The sequence below is a fragment of the Theobroma cacao genome, chromosome 8, assembly GCF_053813885.1.
Source record: "Theobroma cacao isolate CCN51 chromosome 8, ASM5381388v1, whole genome shotgun sequence".
Lineage (NCBI taxonomy): Eukaryota > Viridiplantae > Streptophyta > Magnoliopsida > Malvales > Malvaceae > Theobroma > Theobroma cacao.
This window is the reverse complement of record NC_142646.1, coordinates 1520162-1539963: the sequence shown is the minus strand read 5'-3', so window position 1 is coordinate 1539963 and position 19802 is coordinate 1520162. Positions and strand designations below refer to the sequence as shown.

The 19802-nt window shown below is 37.0% G+C and overlaps 3 protein-coding genes across 10 annotated transcripts; 2 read left to right on the top strand and 1 right to left on the bottom strand.

The window, feature by feature from the left end:
• Nucleotides 1–26: 26 nt before the first annotated feature.
• On the bottom strand, nucleotides 27–5628 carry BGAL5 (beta-galactosidase 5). Its single transcript, XM_018125757.2, has 18 exons — nucleotides 5085–5628; nucleotides 4899–4994; nucleotides 4676–4788; nucleotides 4422–4488; nucleotides 4121–4213; nucleotides 3799–3942; nucleotides 3606–3694; nucleotides 3399–3504; nucleotides 3214–3301; nucleotides 2831–2949; nucleotides 2558–2722; nucleotides 2274–2452; nucleotides 1525–1634; nucleotides 1308–1417; nucleotides 1026–1133; nucleotides 815–928; nucleotides 503–705; nucleotides 27–414 (listed from the first exon to the last, which is right to left on the bottom strand). Exons 1-18 carry the CDS (start codon nucleotides 5253–5255, stop codon nucleotides 303–305), a joined length of 2187 nt encoding a protein of 728 aa, XP_017981246.1. The 5' UTR covers nucleotides 5256–5628; the 3' UTR covers nucleotides 27–302.
• A 4513-nt stretch (nucleotides 5629–10141) lies between these two features.
• Nucleotides 10142–15653, top strand: LOC148761094 (Pentatricopeptide repeat (PPR-like) superfamily protein). Of its 8 annotated transcripts, XM_088808939.1 has the most exons (9): nucleotides 10142–13116; nucleotides 13220–13340; nucleotides 13532–13663; nucleotides 13754–13917; nucleotides 14371–14480; nucleotides 14575–14635; nucleotides 14761–15027; nucleotides 15432–15517; nucleotides 15600–15653. In XM_088808939.1, exon 1 carries the CDS (start codon nucleotides 10335–10337, stop codon nucleotides 13005–13007), a length of 2673 nt encoding a protein of 890 aa, XP_088665065.1. In that variant the 5' UTR covers nucleotides 10142–10334; the 3' UTR covers nucleotides 13008–13116; nucleotides 13220–13340; nucleotides 13532–13663; nucleotides 13754–13917; nucleotides 14371–14480; nucleotides 14575–14635; nucleotides 14761–15027; nucleotides 15432–15517; nucleotides 15600–15653. The 8 variants fall into 8 exon arrangements, with proteins under 8 accessions (XP_088665065.1, XP_088665063.1, XP_088665064.1 ...); XM_088808937.1 differs by having other exon boundaries at nucleotides 14575–15027; XM_088808938.1 differs by having other exon boundaries at nucleotides 14371–14635.
• LOC18591459 (Mannose-binding lectin superfamily protein) lies at nucleotides 15377–18125 on the top strand. The gene is made up of 7 exons (XM_007017585.3): nucleotides 15377–15517; nucleotides 15600–15809; nucleotides 16001–16462; nucleotides 16541–16777; nucleotides 16883–17251; nucleotides 17341–17559; nucleotides 17633–18125. The coding sequence occupies exons 1-7, from the start codon at nucleotides 15515–15517 to the stop codon at nucleotides 17927–17929; spliced, it is 1797 nt and encodes a 598-aa protein (XP_007017647.2). The 5' UTR covers nucleotides 15377–15514; the 3' UTR covers nucleotides 17930–18125.
• Nucleotides 18126–19802: the final 1677 nt, after the last annotated feature.

Below are 19802 nucleotides of genomic sequence, written 5' to 3'. Positions count from 1 at the left end.
CACTTGCACAATTGGACAGCCGGGTGTCAGTAGCAAACCTTTGCATCACTAAGCAAATGATGATTCATTTCTTGAAAGCAGGAAAGGAGAAAAAAATGGGATTTCATACCTAGATATCAACTGGCTGGCCTGTCATCACTTATCACCCATTTACTTCACAGAGCATTCATCCAGATGACTGCCTAATTCTGAAACCTTTACAATTTAAAACAATAGTGAAATAACATTTAGACAATTGAAACTGAAATAGCTTCTCCACCCATATCTTTGCTCTTTGTTAATTTTCTCCTTCTCAGCTATGTTTATAAAACTGATCTCCTCACAAGAGATACTTTCGATGCATCCCCACCAAGTTCTTCAAAGACTACCAACAAATTTCTTGTTGGCTTTAGCCATGATCTTGGAACGTGATACCTGAAAATTTAAAGATATAAAGAATTGAGATTAAGAGTTTCAGTCCATTGAAAGCCTAGTCATTTATGGAGTTCTGCGAGAGTGATACCATCTTTGAGTTGGCTGGCCACAACCACTCTGGCACTTTGTAGGTCGGAATGTCCCTGAGTAACCACAAGCACCGCAGTCACCCTTTGCATAAGCCATCCAATATCTTCCTAAGCTCTGTCCATTGATCCATACTTGACCCTTTCCCATACTCCGCATATCCAAAGCCAGTGGTTCATCACCTCCTGGGGCATTGAAATATGCCTGCAATATCCAAGCCAAAATTTAGACACCATCTAAAAGAAAGGGACAAAAAATCGAAAATCCGCTTATTCATCCCATTTGCATTTCCCTGCCCCTTCAGCTTTTCTACCTTGTACCATGCCATAGACTGCCGACTGCGTGTAGCTAGTGAACCTCGAATCCATTCAGCCGATGAGGCTCGATCTGGAGAGACCAAATTCATCGCTTCTCCTTGTAAGCCAACCTGTTTAGGAGTAGTTCTGTGAGCCTAACTAACTTCTTCTGGCATTTTGTAATGCATCATCGAATAGTTTTTGCAGATGAATGCAAGTTTGCCAAACCTGGTATGACCATTTCTGCCACGTCAAGTCTTTCTTTCCTTGGTCAAGGCCATGCAAGAAAACACCTAGAATCCCTGTTTTCCATGTCTCGTAATGCAGTCCAACGTTCTGCAACACCACCATAAATTTGTATCAGTAATTAAAGTTTTGGTTGGGACAAGTTCAGTTCACTTGCTTCTGTCCCATCCTAATAGACCCATAGGGTAAAGGAAATGCATGAGGAAATTGTAAATGTGGTAGATAACAGTTGCATCCAAATAAGCATGGTCAAAAGCAACTAACCGGTAATCCAACGGCTACGCTGACAAGTGCAATGCGATTTGTCCCAGCACGTAGGTTCACTGGACCTGTGAATGTGAAACTCCTGTCTTCCCTAGTTCCAAAGGCTGACCCTGTGATTTTATCATATCACTTAGTATGACTAAACAATGCAAATATCAAAATTCATTGTTATCAATATGTAATGCACACTTCAATTATGAGTAAATCCATAACATACCTGAGAACTGGCCGTTGATGAAGACATGAAGAGCATGGCCAGCTGAATCCACATTGAGAGTGGGCTTTTGTCCTCCTCGCAGAAATGATTCTGATGGACTAATGTCAACACTGGAATGAAATTAAGACAAGAAGAAATTATTAGGTTATTGCTTCGACCACTTTAATTTACATATTTCTATGGTTACTGCCTTGTGCACTATAGACTATGTGAAGAGATATAGATACAAGCAGCAGAAGTATTTGTGTCTGACAACTTCTACATGTAAAATGAATTAAACTGTATATACCAAATATCAAGTGGCGGTTGGCTATGGATTATCTCTAGTTTCCTCCTCTCTCTGTCCGGTTCGGTCTCATACATGTAATATGATTTAAAATGAAGATACCAAATATCTAGTGGCGGTTGGCTATGGATTATCTATGGTTTCCTCCTCTCTCTGTCCAGTTCAGTGTCAAGATCCCCAGAAAATTCATTGGAACAGAGATATGAGGGTAGTGAAATGCATCAATTACATTGCTGCAAATTGCATTGTCCAGATTGAGCTTTTTCACGAAATTTGCAGACCTTTCTGAGTAAGTCCATCTATACTAATGATGTTCTGTCATGATACCTTCAAATCTTTTTTAGTGCTAGTACTGAACTTCACGGATAGTTAAAGAAAGTATGAGGTTTCTTGATGAATGTCAAGTTGCTATTCAACAATTTGGTAAAAGGAATTTAAAGGGTATTAAAATGCAGTGCCTAACCTGGTTGTGTACCACAGATAGTCACTAGTATCTCTGGTAACATTCATCTGCTCCAAGAGTCCGGGAGCTGTGATTCTTGAACTTTCCCCTAGAGAAGAAATGTCTTCATCATAAGTCTCCCATGAGAACATCATGGAGTTCGTTGGCAACATTTGGATATGTGAAGTTTTAGTTCCAACCTTGATGTACATTGAACAATTATATAAGTATTTTCATAGGAATATCAAATGATTTAATGAAAAAGGCCTTAACTACAATAAAATAGGGCCTCTGGGTTTACTTACTATTGCAGTGTTAAACACCGCGTTTCTGCAATCAGGAAGGATGCTAATAGACCAAGGGGGCAAGTTGTAGTGCCTGTTATTAAACAGTACCCTAGCAGCAGATTTTGTATGGAAATTAGATAGAAAAGCTGCACAGCTTCCTTGCCTTGAAGAGAATACATGGGCCTGAAAAGATGATTATTATTAACATCATCAGTGGAAAGTGTTGTTTAAAAGCAAAACTATCCTACTGCCAATGGATAATAAGAATAATGATAGAAAGAAAAAGCATACTTGCTGATAGGTTCCCAAGGAAGTAACAGTAGGATCTGAGGAAACTAAAGCATGTTCACATAGCTTAATAGCCCGATGAAGCTCCTGCAGATGACCATATTTAGGCTGCCGGATTAAACCTAAGCAAGGTGAACTTATTAGTTGCAACTCAGACTTCAAAGACTAAACCCTTGCATTGTATTGCTACATTTACAAAGTTAATATCTATGAGAACATAGCGAGGAAGAAATGGAAATGAGAAGATTGAGAGCAGGAAAGATCCGTGGGTTAATCAATTACTCCTGTCAAATTCTGATAAGGCGTGCTTTAGATTGTGAAAGCATTCAAAGAATTTCACAAGTTCATGATTTTCATTATAACGAGAATGAACTCAGTTTTCTCACCATATTCATCAATTGGAGCATCATAGTCATAACTGGTTGTAATAAATGGTCCTCCAGCAGTCCGTCCAAAGTTGGTTCCTCCATGGTACTATCAAAAGCAAATGGAGCATAAGCTGTAGGCTTAAACTTGTGGCTGGTACCATGAGTCGTTTCAATTATAAACCACAATAAACAAGGTAACTAACCATATAGTAATTAATATATGAGCCACCGTTTTGTATGAAACGAGCAACTGCAAATGCCAAGTCTTGAACTGGGCGCTGGTGAATTGTGCCACCAAATTCTGTAAACCTTCTCCGTATTGGGGAAGCAATTATCAGATATACAAATAAGCATATGAACTTCACATTCCTTATATCAAATTCTCAAGGATTGGCGAAGAAAGTACTCACCAGCCGCTCCAAGCCTCAGTCCACATTTTAGGCTTGTAAGGTTTGTTGGGAGAGAATGCATCACAGTAAAAGCCATTACATGCATTTATCTGCATCCAAGATGTGAAGGAAAACAGAGTCAGGGTCTTCTGAGACAACATGAAATTCAACAAAGATGAAAACTAAGGGAAGGAAAGAGAGTGAGACAGTTTACCACAGGGTCTGGGGCGTCATCTTCCTTGCACATCACCCATGGGACTCCTGTATCCAGTCCAACAGCCATTTTTGCAGCCCAATTAATGTATGCATGACCAGCCGCTCCAAGTGCCTTACTCTCAGGTCCATACTCATTCTCAATCTGCACAAATGAGATGGTGTACAAGTTGAGACCAAAGCTTTCACCTGTTATTGGCGTCTTAGGCTCTTAGCCATCCTTCCAGCTCTTCTCTTTTCGAAAACCAAATCTTAGCCAATTTGAGCAAATCAGAATTCCCAAAACTAGAAATCATAAAGGCCAAATATGGAGAATCTCATACCTGAGAGAGGATGATGGGGCCACCCTGTGATGCAAAGAGCTTTTCATTCTTCATCATTTGGACAATTTTCTGGGTAAATCCTTGCATTGCCCTCTGTAGGAAACAAAACAAAAGAAAAAAATTAGAAATTTTCTTAAAAAGCCTATTGGCTTTATGACTTTCTGCACTCTTTTTTCTTCCTCTTTCTTCTTCAAATTGAAAGGGCCCCCTTTCTAGCTTTCCTTTGGATTTTTCCATTTTTGTAAAGAAATTCAAAGCACCGACAGAACTGATAAAAATGAACTAATATGTTTAGAAACACCTTGAAGGGCTCATTATCTGTTCTGAAGCTGATACCAGGAACATACTTTAGCCAAACAGGAAAGCCTCTGTAGCAGAAAGAAAATGTAAACCACTCAAATCCAGGAAGCAGGAAATAAAATTCTTTCAAAAAAATTAATTAAATTAAATTAAAATACATCTCATATCAAAATATTTACTCTGGAACATGTTAAGAAGGTTAAACAATTTTCATTTTTAACTGAAAAAGGCAAAGAGAATAAAGATAGTAACTACCCAAAATTCCACTCTGCACAAACATACGGTCCAATGCGAAGATGAACATATAGTCCCAACTTTTGTACTGTCTTAATGAACCGTACCAGGTCGTATCTCCCTTCGAAATTATACTGCACCATCCGAATAATTGAATAAAGAATGCATAACCAGAAGTAAAGAGAAAAAAAAAAAAAAAAAACACAGAATTCAAAGATGACCCAGTTGAGATCTAAGAAAGTACATTGCCAGGAGAAAGTTCATGACCATTCCAGAAGACATAGGTGTCTATGACATCCAAGCCTCCATCTTTAGCCTTCTTTATAAGATCCTCCCACATCTACATCCAAAAAAAAAAAAAACAACCCAAAGAATTAGCCTTTTTCTTTTTCAAGGGGAAAATAAGAGAAAAAGAGTGAAAGGCAATCACCTCAGGGGTGCTTCTGGGATAATGAATGGAGCCGGAGATGAGGATTCTCCTTTGTCCATTGATGACAATAGCTTTCTTATCATAGGTAATGCTACACTGGATCAGTTTAGAACACACTAACAAACCTGTGATGAACCAAATCAACAGCTTGGAAATCGAGCTAGTTTCCATTTTACCTTACTGCTTAACTTGGAGGGAAATTTTGAAAAATAAAAAAATAAAAAAACAAAGAAAAGAAGTCGAAATGGTGAAGTGAGAGAGAAGTTGGTTTGGTAAGACACTGATCTGCTACTCTGGAACTAGCATTGTTCTCTTTTAGATACTGCTTCACAGTTCACAACGTCACAATAACAGTTCAGAGGCTTTGCTGTTTTTATATGTCCTTGGTTACATGCTTGTTACTTCCATTTAAGAAGCCTTGGAAGAGTTCTATTCATTTTTCAGGCATTAAAATATTGGAGAAAGGAAATTTGTAGTACAACTAAAAAAGAAAAAGTTGGAGCTTTAATGGAAGTAAAAGCAGTCCAAAACCATTATTAAACTTTGACACGGCAAAGAGACAACAAGGACAAGGAGAAGGAGAAGGAGAAGGAGAAGAAAAATAAAATAAAACAAACAGTGGCTGTACGGATATGGGTGCTAACTCAGTTGCATGCTGGACCCTAAACTCTGTACAATTTATGCTTCAATCCTCAGGTTTTGAAATTCAGAATTTTGGAACTAGTAAATGTGCTTACTGTTCACGAGATAGCTATTGTTCTGTTCATTGATTGCAGTGAAGATTCACGAGAATTCACCCTTTTGATGTTTACCACTGCTGCTAAGTAAACAAAAGACAAAAACCCTTTCTTCCATATATACTGGAGAGCTGCTATCATTGATTGTGATGAATGAAACTTGAATTCCAAGTGAAGTTAAAAGAGTATGAGAACTGCAAATTAATTACTTAGCAATGTAATCCTTCTAATGTAATGCATTCCCCTGATCCCACTTTGGCCCATACTCTGAAAAAAGAAAATTTCCTACCCAGTGTGATATATCATAATACCCCGTTTGCCTTGGGCCAATGTCTCGCGTATGCATGTGCAAATCATTTTCTGTCTTATTTTCCTTTTCAGGCTCCCTTTTGGATAATGCAATATCTCTACCATACTTTTAAATTAAATATGATCGTGACCATTGGAAAATATTATATTGTTTTTGTCTAAAATGTGCAGCAGAGCAGGCTCGTCATTGCCCAGTAGGGTTTTGTGACAACCCCATTTGCCATGTGATGTGTCTCGTCCAGTTATCTAATTCGGATTAAGAATCTAATCTTAATTAAACCATATTGTCAAGAGGATATTTGAGGATAAAAAATCGATTAAAATAACTTGATTTTCTTTTAGTATTACAGACTACTCATTTACGAATTATCATGTTCCGAACACGGATCAAAGACAAGTTATGATAATTTTTATTTCGGTGAAAAGATAGACATTTATATCTTTGCCCATGATATGTTGTCCATTCTTTTGGAACAATTCAAGATCAAAGAAAGGGGAAAATGTTCCGATCTATTGCATTTTGAGCTGTACTGCTGGAACTGCATAATAAATATAACCTTAAGCTTGTTTGGTATGACTTTTTTAAATTTAAAAATAATTATGAAATTTTTATGAAAAATAATAACTTTTAAAATTAAGTTAAAATTGTTCTTTTTATAAGTTAAAATTTTTATTAAAATTATCATAGAAAGTATTTTTTTTAGAAGGTAATATTGTAATTATTTTTAACAAATGAGGATATTTTTGAAATAAAAATAAAAATTCTCTTGTATTTTTAAAAGAAGAGAAGAAAAAGTTCTTCATACGAGCTTTTCGTGAAGGTTTTTTTTTTAATTTTATTCTTTAAAAAAGTTATCTTTTTTTAATAGCTTCTCAAAATTTATATTTAGTGCCCGTTTGACCTAATTTATTTTTAACTTATCTACTGCTTAAAAGTAAAAGCTGAGCCAAATAGAATTTTGTGAAAAGCTCTTAAAAAATAACTTTTTTTAAAGAATAAAATCTTAAAAAAAAAAGTTAAAAAAAAGCTCCAATTAGGAGCTTTCTTTTAAAAAAAAAAAAACACGTCAGCTTATCAGGAAAGTTATTTTTTTTCAAAAAAAATCCTCTCTCAAAAAATACTCTTTCCCTCTCTCCCTATTGATCTCCCTCTCATCTCTCCCTTTTTTTGTTTACAAAAATTAAAAAAATCATAACTGCATCCAAGTATTTTTTTTTTGTTTTGTTTTTCATTTTTTTATCATTCTTTTTGCTTGGGTTTTGGAAACTCTCTTTATTATTTGATATGACAATTATGTGATATTTATTTGTTCTTAACTTTTTGTTGTGTATATAATATTTATTGATTATGATTGAAGTCAAGTAAGTCAACAGTTGTTGAAATAAATTAGATGAAAATTGACTTTCAAACCCTGAATGATATTTTTTTTAGTCCTTTTTGTCACAAAGTTGATACTATTAGACATGATCATATAGCTTGATCCAAATCTCTAATCTCTTTCAAATTATTTTATATTTATTCTTTTTTGTTTTAGTTTTAAACCAAGTTTTAATATTTCATAAAAAAATTACAATTTGTTAAGGATTCAAGGTAATTTTTTTTCTTTTTAGAAATTTATTTATTAAATATCATTTATGGTAATTTTAACAAAAATTAGAGTTTATATAAATTGTTTTGTCAAATAACTTGTCTATAAAAAAAAGTTTATAAAAAGTAAATTTATCAAACAGTTTTAACTTAATTTTAAAAGTTATTATTTTTCGTAAGAGCTTTATAATAGTTTTTAAATTAAAAAAAAAACAAACCAAACATGCTCTTAGCTTTACTTTTACTTTTAAAAAGTAAATAAATTGAAAAAAAAAAAAAAAAAAAAACAAACAAACACCTTGTCGTCTTCTTTACTTCTTCTCCATCTTCTCTGCTTTCTTTTTTCCCTTATTCCTCCCCTTATTAAAGAAGAATCTTGACCCAACACAGTTAGCTTAAAGCATAAGAAAAATATGAAGGACCAATGTTTTAGGTTAAGACAGGTTTAGTTAAAGCAATGTGGATTGGTTGATTCATGACCACCTTCCTTCCCACGTGCACCGTCTCTCGTGCAATTTCTTAAAAAATGTAAAAACATTTTACTTCTGTCGTCTACCATATTTCAAAGGGAAAGGAAGAAACGTTGGCCATGTAGGCGTAGCACAACCCTAAGACATCGGGTCCTTGTCTGAACGTGTTCAAACGCCATTACATACACAGCAAATATCGGGTGCATGTTGATGTACAGATTCAATATATTATTAATAAACTAAATATTATAATTTTATTAAAAAATACAAGTAAAAATTCTTAAAAATTAACTCTTAAATTTTTAAGTTAGTGGGTTTTGGCAACTATTTAGCATCATAAAGTATTGTTAAGTATAATATAGTATAGTATTTAATGTCACCTAATTTTGTATTTTGGTGTATGGTTGTTACATGATTCTTCACCTAAACGAATTTAAAATATCAAGGCAATGAACAATTAATTATATCCAACTCATCATGCATTTACACTGCTTTTCAAAAAAAAATCATGCATTTACACTGAAACGGTCAATTTCTCTTAATCATTTTTTTCCTTAATTACTTACTGATTTTGGGTTTTTTTTTCCCTTTTAACCAAACATTTCCATCTCTATTTTGTGTATTCCAAGTGTGGGAAAGAGACTAAGATTTGATTGAGAGAGAGAGATTGATGTTTGAACCATCATCTTCATTATTGAAAAAGGTAAAGGCAACAAAGGATGAGTGGAAGATATGGGGAAGTTGACGACGTTAATCAAAGTCTTAATTTTGTATTTAATCAATCAATCAATCATTCAATGAGATGGTGATGATATGGGAGAATTTGGAGATAGGGTGTGGGGTCCGTTAATCAATGGGGCACCGTTTGTTTTCTCTCCATTCTCAAGGCATCAGGTTTCGTGCCGCTAGATCTCCGTTCCGTTTACGTCGGTGCAGGCAACGTATCCAAGAAACTATATTTGTCATTTGAAATATTTGTCTATAGACAATCGCAAATCATCACAGCACAGCCTTTCCAAGTAATTTGCTTACAGCTTACCGCGATTCTTGGATCACGTGAAGTACGTTTTAGGCATCATGCCCTTCCAAAGGGTTACCCGCTTTGGCCAATTGGTTGTCTCTCTTCTTAATGAGTCTCAAATACAGTTGCGAGGGGACCTTTTGTTGACATATAGGGTACTCATGTGAAACATATTCAAATTTAATATTTAATAAAGTGACCAATTAATTCGTTGGATTTTAAAATTTTACTTATTTTGATATTTTAATTGTCGAAATCAATAATAATCAAAATCAGCTTATTTTGTTATTTTTAATTATTAATAATATTTATATATAAATATATTTAAAAAATTTTAATAAATGTTTGACTAATTAAATTTAAATAAATCGTTTTCTTTTAAATTATTAATATTCTTAAAACTCAGTAATGGTTTTTTGAACTTTTTTGGGTTTAAAGCATTTCAAAGCTTATCCTTTTTAGTAGTCATTTGACAGGTTTTACATGTGTCACGTGCTATGATGCTCACCATAGGTTCACATAGGTTGTTGCTCTTTAATTCGCTACCAGCCTGGCTCGAGTTGCATCTGAGTCATTTGCCTTAAAAGCTGCTGAGTTGGCTTTTAATTGTGTGGATTTTCCTGTTCATGGTGAGCACACCCAGTGCACATATCATGCTTACGTGAGCACTTGGTTGCAGTGATGGAAACATGAGGCCGACAACAGAGGAAAATGTTATGAATTGGGCCTGGGTTAAGATCTCGTTGGGCCTCAATAAGGGTCACTAAATAAGGCCCTCCGGGTTTTTCCAAGCCCAGTGATATCCATTAGATTGGGGATTTTGGGGCCGGCATTTAACCCTTTTGTAGTCAGACGTGGCAGCATTTGTTGCACCAGACTCAGTATTCCAACGTGGCTCTGTCCCATTGGAACATGACATCAATCATAGAGGAGCCGGTTTGCAGAGGATTACCCCAGCCGGACATGGCCTTCCCCTTCCACACACCCCTCTGCAAATTGCAATCTTTCAATCCATCCATTATCTGTCGTCACTCCCAAAAAATGAAAAATAATTAAGAGAAAGAGAGAAAAAAAAAAAGGCAGAGGGAGAGAGAGGCAGAGATTATTCAGAAATTAGTTAAAAAAATGGAGAATCTGATGATTCCTTGTACTTCGAAACCTCCTGTAATAATCCCAACAAAACATGAAAACTTGTCTGAATTTTCTCAAACCCCAACGAAACTCGCATTTTCTAACACCAAAAAGACCAACAACCCAAAAATCAGCGATTCCCATTTAAATTACCTGTCCAGAAACGGCCGCCTAACTGAAGCTATAACCGCTCTTGATTCCATTGCCCAAAGTGGGTCCCAGGTAAGAGCCAACACCTTCATTAATTTACTCCAAGCTTGCATTGATTTCGGTTCTCTTGAACTTGGTCGAAAACTCCATGCCCGAGTCCATCTAGTTAAAGAGAGTGACCCCTTCGTTGAAACGAAGCTTGTTAGCATGTATGCGAAATGCGGGTCTTTTGTCGATGCACGTAAAGTGTTTGATAAGATGAAGGAAAGGAACTTGTACGCGTGGTCTGCTATGATTGGTGCGTGCTCCAGAGAGTTGAGGTGGAAGGAAGTTGTAGAACTTTTCTTTTTGATGATGGAAGATGGTGTTTTGCCTGACGAAATTTTGTTTCCGAAATTTTTGCAAGCTTGTGCTAACTGTGGGGATGTTAGGACGGGGAGATTGTTGCATTCTTTAGTAATTAGATTGGGGATGGTTTGTTTTGCGCGTGTTAGTAATTCGGTTTTAGCTGTATATGCAAAGTGTGGGAAATTGAGTTCAGCGAGGAGGTTTTTCGAGAACATGAATGAGAGGGATATAGTGACTTGGAATTCAATGATATTGGCGTATTGTCAGAAGGGTGAGAATGATGAAGCTTATGGATTGTTTTATGGGATGTGGAAAGATGGGATTCAACCGTGTTTAGTTACATGGAATATATTGATTAATAGTTATAATCAGTTAGGGCAATGTGATGTGGCAATGGGGTTGATGAAGGAGATGGAGATTTCTAGGATAATTCCTGATGTGTTTACTTGGACTTCTATGATCTCGGGGCTTGCTCAAAATGGTAGGAGGTGGCAGGCGTTGTGTTTGTTCAAGGAGATGCTACTGGCTGGGATCAAGCCTAACGGTGTTACTATCACAAGTGCAGTTTCTGCTTGTGCATCCTTGAGAGTATTAAATATGGGGCGGGAAATTCATTCTATCGCTCTTAAGAAGGGTATAATTGATAATGTACTTGTTGGTAACTCCCTTATTGACATGTATGCTAAGTGTGGGGAACTGGAAGCTGCAAGGCAAGTCTTTGATAAGATTGAAGAGAGAGATGTTTATACTTGGAACTCAATGGTTGCAGGATATTGCCAAGCTGGGTACTGTGGGAAGGCTTATGAACTCTTTATGAAAATGCGAGAATCAGATCTGAAACCTAATGTCATTACATGGAATACAATGATCTCAGGATACATACAAAATGGAGATGAGGATCGTGCCATGGATCTTTTTCAACGGATGGAACAGGATGGGAAGATTAGGAGAAATACAGCATCCTGGAATGCTTTTATTGCTGGTTATGTGCAACTTGGGGAAATAGACAAGGCATTTGGAGTTTTTCGACAAATGCAGTCTTGCTCTGTCAGTTCAAATTCAGTGACTATATTGAGTATCTTGCCTGGTTGTGCAAATTTAGTTGCTGCGAAAAAGGTAAAAGAGATCCATGGTTGTGTTTTGCGCCGGAATTTAGAGTTTGTACTCTCTATTTCAAATTCTCTAATTGACACTTATGCCAAATCAGGTAATATATTATATTCTAGAATCATATTTGATGGAATGTCAACTCGAGATATAATTTCCTGGAACTCAATAATAGGAGGTTATGTTTTACATGGTTGTTCTGATGCTGCCCTCGATCTTTTCAATCAGATGAGAAAGTTGGGACTTAAACCTAATAGAGGTACCTTTCTAAGTATTATCCTTGCACATGGTATTGCTGGAATGGTAGATGAGGGAAAGCAAATTTTCTCTAGCATCAGTGACAACTATGAGATTATACCCGCCGTAGAACATTATGCAGCTATGATAGATGTCTATGGCCGCTCTGGTCGGCTTGGAGAAGCAGTGGAGTTTATTGAAGATATGCCTATAGAACCCGACTCCTCTGTTTGGACTTCCTTGCTAACTGCCTCTAGGATTCATAGGGATATTGCTTTGGCTGTCCTTGCAGGGGAAAGGTTACTTGACTTGGAACCAGCAAATATTTTGATTAACCGAGTAATGTTTCAGATATATGTGTTGTCTGGGAAATTGGATGACCCTTTAAAAGTGAGAAAGCTTGAAAAAGAGAACATATTAAGAAGATCTCTTGGGCACAGCTGGATTGAAGTTAGAAATACAGTGCACAAATTTGTTACTGGTGATCAGTCTAAGCCATGTGCAGACCTTTTGTATTCATGGGTGAAAAGCATAGCAAGAGAAGTGAACATACATGATCATCATGGTCGGTTTTTCTTAGAGGAAGAAGAGAAAGAGGAAACTGGTGGTGTCCATAGTGAAAAACTTACTTTAGCTTTTGCCTTAATTGGCTTACCTTATTCCCCTCGAAGTATAAGGATTGTTAAAAACACTAGGATGTGTAGTAACTGTCACTTAACTGCTAAGTATATCTCCTTGAAATTTGGGTGTGAGATATATCTGAGTGACCGAAAGTGCTTCCACCATTTTAAGAATGGACAATGTTCTTGTGGAGACTATTGGTAGAGTACTCATGCTGGATATAGGAATTATTTGCATAGATCATCTTCTAAGAAAGCACAAAAACTCTCTTGGAAACTACAACAACCTTTCTTCTCTGTGCTAGAGCACACAGGTAAAAAAGTTGCACTCAGTATGGCTCTTTAGATTACTTGACTTTATCTTACCATGTATAAAAAAATTGTATATCTTTAAGTATATATAAATAATTTGTTCAGCTATTCCAAGAAGCTGTATGCTGCTGATTTAGTGGGATGCTGGCTGCTGGAGTTCAATTTATTACACTCAAGAGTAGCTAAAGATGAGCTATTCTTCACACCATCCGAGTCCTGTTGGCAGGTAATGACATAAAGCATTTACAGTTTTTGCCAGTATACATAGCAACTTTTGTGTAATTCATTTCCAGAATAGATATTCTTTTTGCATGCTATTGGTGTATCTCTATGTTGAAATCCTTTTCTTGTTCTTCTTACTTGGAAGTCCTTAAAGCCAACCACATTTACTTAAAATCTATAGTATTACTTTGGCAGAAGCTTCAGAAAGTCGTGCAAGAACTTGGAACTTAAACTGAGTTACTAGCCGCATAGTTTGCTCCAGTTTGATTTCAACACTGAAGCATATCTTTGTATGCTGGCTCTTGCCCACTGTTTACATCTTTACTGGTACTGCTCAGTGTGCACTTGTCTGCTTTAATTAACAGAGAGAATGCTTTCTGTGTTGGGTTAAATGACACCTTATTGTTGTTTGAACAGGAAACTTCTGATTGTCCCTTGCATTAGGCCTTGCCAATTTTAGCATCTGTCACAAAGCACATCAGGTTTTCTACCAGTGCTTATATTAACAAGGAATTATATCTTTTCTTGAGCAAGCTCAATGAAGGTACTTGTCAAGATGATGGATCTTTGCGAGATTCAATGTAAGCCTGAAAATTCCAATGAAATATGGACAAGGTTGTGCTACCTGCATTTCGGTTTTGAACTTCAGCTCAATTGAATTTTGTATGGACATTCACTTATCTTGTCCACAATCAAGAATAAATTTACAACTGTAATTTCCTGAAAATAATCTTTTACAGGGTCTGAATTGTTAATAAATTTCCTACCTTAGAATACCTTAATTTGTGTGGATGCACCTCTGAGATTTTAATTAGATAACTACAAAGGATTCACCACCGAGAAGACACATGAAAAATGTCTAGATAATGGTTTCGGTCAGTTTTGTTTTTCTACGTCTACCTAGTCATTTTGCTGTTTCCTCTGGTTCTACATATTTGACCGCCAACTGTTAACCTTGAAGGGAGTTTAAACTTTAAATAATCAATCCAGTCCTGAGATTTACAGCCTTGCTAGTTCTACCACTGCTGTTGCAGAAATGGACGTGGGGGTTTTCAGTTGAACTGCAGCTAACCTGCCTGCGTGGAATTTTTTTAAGGCCCTAAACATATTGGAATTGGACAATAATTCCAAACCTTCTGAATGTGTAAATCCTAAATATCTCTGCAATGCTGCATGTTCACAATAGTCAGATAAAACATAGTGTAATTTTTACTAAAATTTCGACGATGATCTTGAAGGATGAGCTTAGCTTGAAGGTTTGCTTGTTCCCAATCCCACCACATCTCACCACATCAAAAGGTGTTCTCTCGATGGCCTTCCTAGGCATGCTTTTAGATTATATAATCATGAAAAGTTTTCCCCCATCCCAGACAAAACATTCCAGGAATATTTTGCTGCCTTTTTTTTTTTTTTCTTTTCTGCAGAGATGAGAAAGTATCCCCTGATAGAATCGGAATCTGGAAGAGAGTTGGTGACAGCCAGCTACTTGAGCCAATGATAAGATGCCATCAGAATTGCTTCCAATTTGATCGAATCACCTTCGCAAAAGTTGAAAGCTCCCAAGGATAAGCATAGTATACCATCTTCTGAAAAAGAATCAGCCATGAATTGAATGCAATGGCTTGATCATTTATGCAGCAGAAACCCACAGCTGAACCATTGAAAAGCACATACAGACGTCCATAGATGAGGTAAATCGATTCGGTACATGAAGATATGCATCACGAATGACTTCAAAAGAATTGCATTTAAGAAGATTCTGTTTACCCTGAAAGGGTTAGTTATGAAAAGTTCAACTTTTTGGCTAGTAGACAGTGGGGAATAGCTGATCTTCAATGCCCTTTACTGGGAAAATTTATGATTCTCCACGTACAATTTCTCAGAAATTTCACAATCAAAAACGGTGGAACATTTGTTAGCAGAAGATAAGAGCTCTATTCCGGACTCTGTGTTTTGGGTGGATCCGATTCCTTTCCTTTAAATTGTTTCCCTTCAAAGTGGAAAACGGAATAAGCTTCTTCTGCACAGTTTAAAAACTTCATTTTAATATTCAACTGACCCTTTTTTGTGCTCATAAATTCAAATCTCATCTCAGTTACTCATTGCGGTTCTAAAACCAACTTCTTACGCCTGCGCTGGTCACCTTAATTTGGCAACACTTTGCTCCTTGGTTGAGAAATGGTAACTGTTGATTCGGCTTTACTATTTGTTTTTCAGTTTATTGATATTCTGGTTGGTTAATTCTCCTTGATGATGTTGCCAGAGTCTTGAGGACGATAACAAACCGATATCAGTTGGGCCATGGGGAGGCCAAGGCGGGTCTTCTTGGGATGATGGAGTATACTTCACAGTAAGGCAACTGGTGATAGCTCATGGATCGGGCATTGACTCTATCCAGATTGAGTATGATAATAAAGGGAACTCTATTTGGTCAAAGAAGCATGGGGGAGGTGGAGGATCTATGACAGATAAGGTTAGTTTCAAAATGACACAGTGCAAAATTAGGCTGATTGCAGTATGCTATAATTCTTTTAGCGTTTCCTTTATTAAATTCTGTTCTGAAGTCAAGGATTGAATGGTAGATCTTCTTGTAATTTGTTATATCTAGCGTTGACAACAAAATTCACTTAACTGATATTCCTTGTGTAATCTAAATTCTTTTAGGTCAAACTTGATTACCCAGATGAGTTTCTTACTTCAGTTCATGGATACTATGGTATCCTACATGAACGAGGACCAATTCTTGTTCGATCTCTCACTTTCTTTAGCAACAGGAAAGCATATGGACCCTATGGTATTGAACAAGGAACTAGTTTTTCAATGACCAGGGGCAAGATTGTTGGATTTCATGGCAGGTGTGGATGCTTTTTGGATGCAATCGGAACCCATTCAAAGCCTTTCTCAAAACTGAACCCCTCAAAGACTATCGTTCATGCCCAAAGTTTTGTTGCGGATGGGGCTGAGAAAGTTGGCTATTCATTGATTCAAGGAAGTGTTGGAGAGAAGTACGATATAGTTCTTGCTGTAAGACAGAGGGATGCATATGGGAATCCCCTGCCAAGGCAGCTCTCAAGGCAATCTTCTAGTAGCTCTGATGATTCAAGTGATGTAGAAACCAGAAGCAAGGTAAGAAAGAAATCTACTCCTTGTTTTCCCTTCTATATGCGCGATATTAATTTCTTCATGTTTGTTGCATTGTTTGAGGTTTCATTTCGGACTCCTGAGAAAGTGCCTTCAAAACTACCAGAAGGTGTGCTATCTTATGGACCCTGGGGTGGCAATGGTGGAGCCAAGTTTGATGATGGAACCTACACCGGTATAAGGCAAATTACTTTATCACGCAACGTTGGAATTGTGTGGATAAAGGCTTGCTATGATCGTGATGGGCAAGCAGTATGGGGAAGCAAACATGGAGGGACTGGAGGATTCAAAACTGACAGGGTAAGTCTAGCCTTCTCTCATAGAATTCATGTCAATATCTGTTAGCCAAATCGAGACGCAATTTCACTTACTGTTTCTTATGGACTTCTGTTGCATTATCCGCAGATAATCTTTGATTATCCATCAGAAATTTTGACACACATCACAGGAACCTTCGGGCCTTTAATGTACATGGGGCCTAATGTGATCAAGTCACTTACATTCCACACCAACAAAGGAAAGCATGGGCCATATGGAGATGAACAAGGACCCTCTTTCACGAACAAAATGAATGAAGGCAGGATCATTGGATTCCATGGCAGAGAGGGTTTATTCCTGGATGCTGTTGGTGTATACGTAATGGAAGGGAAAGTACCACCTCCGAGGCCATCTATTTCCCAAGCAATCATCCAAAGTGAAAGGTCTATAGCTGAGATAGACAATTCTCCATGGTCTAACAAACTGGTACTAGCAAGGAGAGGACCAGTTGAAGAGGTAATTCTTATGTTTCATCCTAATTATGCATCATTATATTCCACAAAGCTCGAGAATTAAATATGTTTTATTTGGATTAATTGGCTCAGGTTGCTTGTGGTGTGGTAAAAGAACCAGCACCATGCGGACCTGGTCCCTGGGGAGGGGAGGGAGGGAGACCATGGGACGATGGAGTATTTTCAGGGATTAAGCAAATATTTGTCACCAAATCTGAAGCTATTTGCTCAATACAGATCGAGTATGATCGAAATGGACAATCTGTTTGGTCTGTAAAACATGGAGGTCATGGAGGAACCACCACACATCGGGTACGTAACATATTACTAATAACCATATTTAAACCTAGGCTTTTAATTACTGACCATGATCTTGATTTCGCAGGTGAAATTGGATCACCCGCACGAGGTACTCATTTGCATATCTGGCTATTATGGCCCCATAAACAATGAAGAGAAGTCCAAAGTTGTCAGGTCATTAACATTTTATAGCAGCAGAGGCAAGTATGGTCCATTTGGTGAAGAGATAGGCACATATTTCACTTCAACCACAACAGAAGGGAAGGTGGTGGGATTCCATGGCAGGAACAGCTCTTACTTGGATGCTATCGGGGTCCACATGCAGCATTGGCTAGGAAATCAAAGAACCTCAAGGATGTCTCTCTTCAAAATTTTCAGTTGATTGGTGTTTTTCTGGTATAGTAATGAAGATAAAATTGGTACATCAATCGCTATTTTGATTCACATTGGCTCTAGGAATAACTTGCTCAATCCAGTTCCAGGCTCATTCTGGTCCTATTTGTTTGAGGCATTGCTTGTACCCTCTAGTCTGAGTTGATCAGATATATGATAAGATATGCTAAATGTTTGTTAAATAACTAGAATTTTCCAAAATTATTACTAGTGGTAATTTGATCTAACATATGCATAAACACTAAGACAGACCCAAGGAAATGATAACACTCAGGGAAGAGAAGGGAGCTGCCAGTTTCTAGTACATAGCGGCTATGGGCCTGTTGGGCTCCAATCATGACCTCGTCACTGATGCCTTAAGGCATGATTTCATGGCTTCAAAGTTCAAACAAAGCCTGTAATCAGCTAGAGATGTCTGTGAGGACTGAGGAGTGAGGACCAATGAGACTACTCAAAATGGACCTTGAAAGATACTATTAATTAGTATGTATAAAATTCCTGTCCATATCTACAGCTTGCTCTAGCTGTTTTCCAAAAGAAAAAAACACAGAAACAGACAGACATAATCTTCCGCAATCTTTGCTTTTGTTACATCACCATCTTAATTACAATGAATAGTCTTTAATCATCCATGATTAACAAGCCCTGCAGGAACTGTGTTATGCAGATTAAAGAGCAAAGTTAATTATTACTCAACTACAAAACCATTTTTAGACTAAATACTCGTAATCATATCACAGAGATTAATTACATCATTCGCTGCGTTTGCCTCTATCATCCAATAACAAATAATTTAAAAAGATTTACTCTAGTTTGTCATTGTTTCGACCATATGCAAATTATGTTATCTGGTCCATATAAAGCCGAGACATCTATACATAACATTTCAAATCAATAATTAAGGACTAATTGAGGTTTGATATGAACCCAAAGAATATTGTTAGTGAACACAATCGATAATACACAGCTACGTTGAAGGTGGAACCCATGTAAGATTTCCCAAAGGGGGGAGCCACCAACAGATATCTTTCCACTAGTATTAATATAATTTTCCATTGAAAGGCACTATATTCATCGTGCATCAATCAGCATTGAATACATAAATTTTGGGTCTATTAATTTCTAAAATGCTTTCAAAATTCCTTTGCCAAATTAAAGAAACAGAGGGTCCCGTTTTATAAAGAAGGATAATAAATTAAAGAGGCTTCCAAGTGAATAATTAAGGGCCTTGATGATCAGTGGTAGTTGCATGGAAGGCGTATATAGAGAAAAGCAATGCTTAGGGTCTACACCCTTTTCTTTTTTCCTTCTTTGAGTGCAAAAATTTGCCACAAAATCTAGAAATCTGGCAAAAATAATTAAGTAAAGAAATGGAACTTCTGACATAGATTGCAAGTCGCCAAAAGCATATTTAACAAGAACGAAGCGGACAATGGAAAATGGAAAACTCACTACAAAAATATAATTGCGATTGGGTAGACCTAAGTGAATAATTAAAGTGGGTGGCAGATTCCATGGTGTTCCTAAGGAAAACTAGGGATCAAGAACCATGAAAACGATGAAGGGGTGGAGGGGGGGACCCATCTTCTCTAGACAATGATGTGGCAACAATATCATCGGTTCTCGTACTATTATCCCCCTTAATAATGGACCAAGATTTTGTGTTAGATTTTATTCCTGTTGGCCTACCCATTTTTTTCATGCACGAGGCAGCACACCACATTCAGATTTCACATTTTGAGTTAGGGTTTTTATTCGTTGCTATGCATAGACATGTTATGGACGTGTCCAATAAGCTACAAATCTGTACGTTAATGTCATAACAATGAACAATTTGCAGCCATGTAGCTACTTCTCACAGT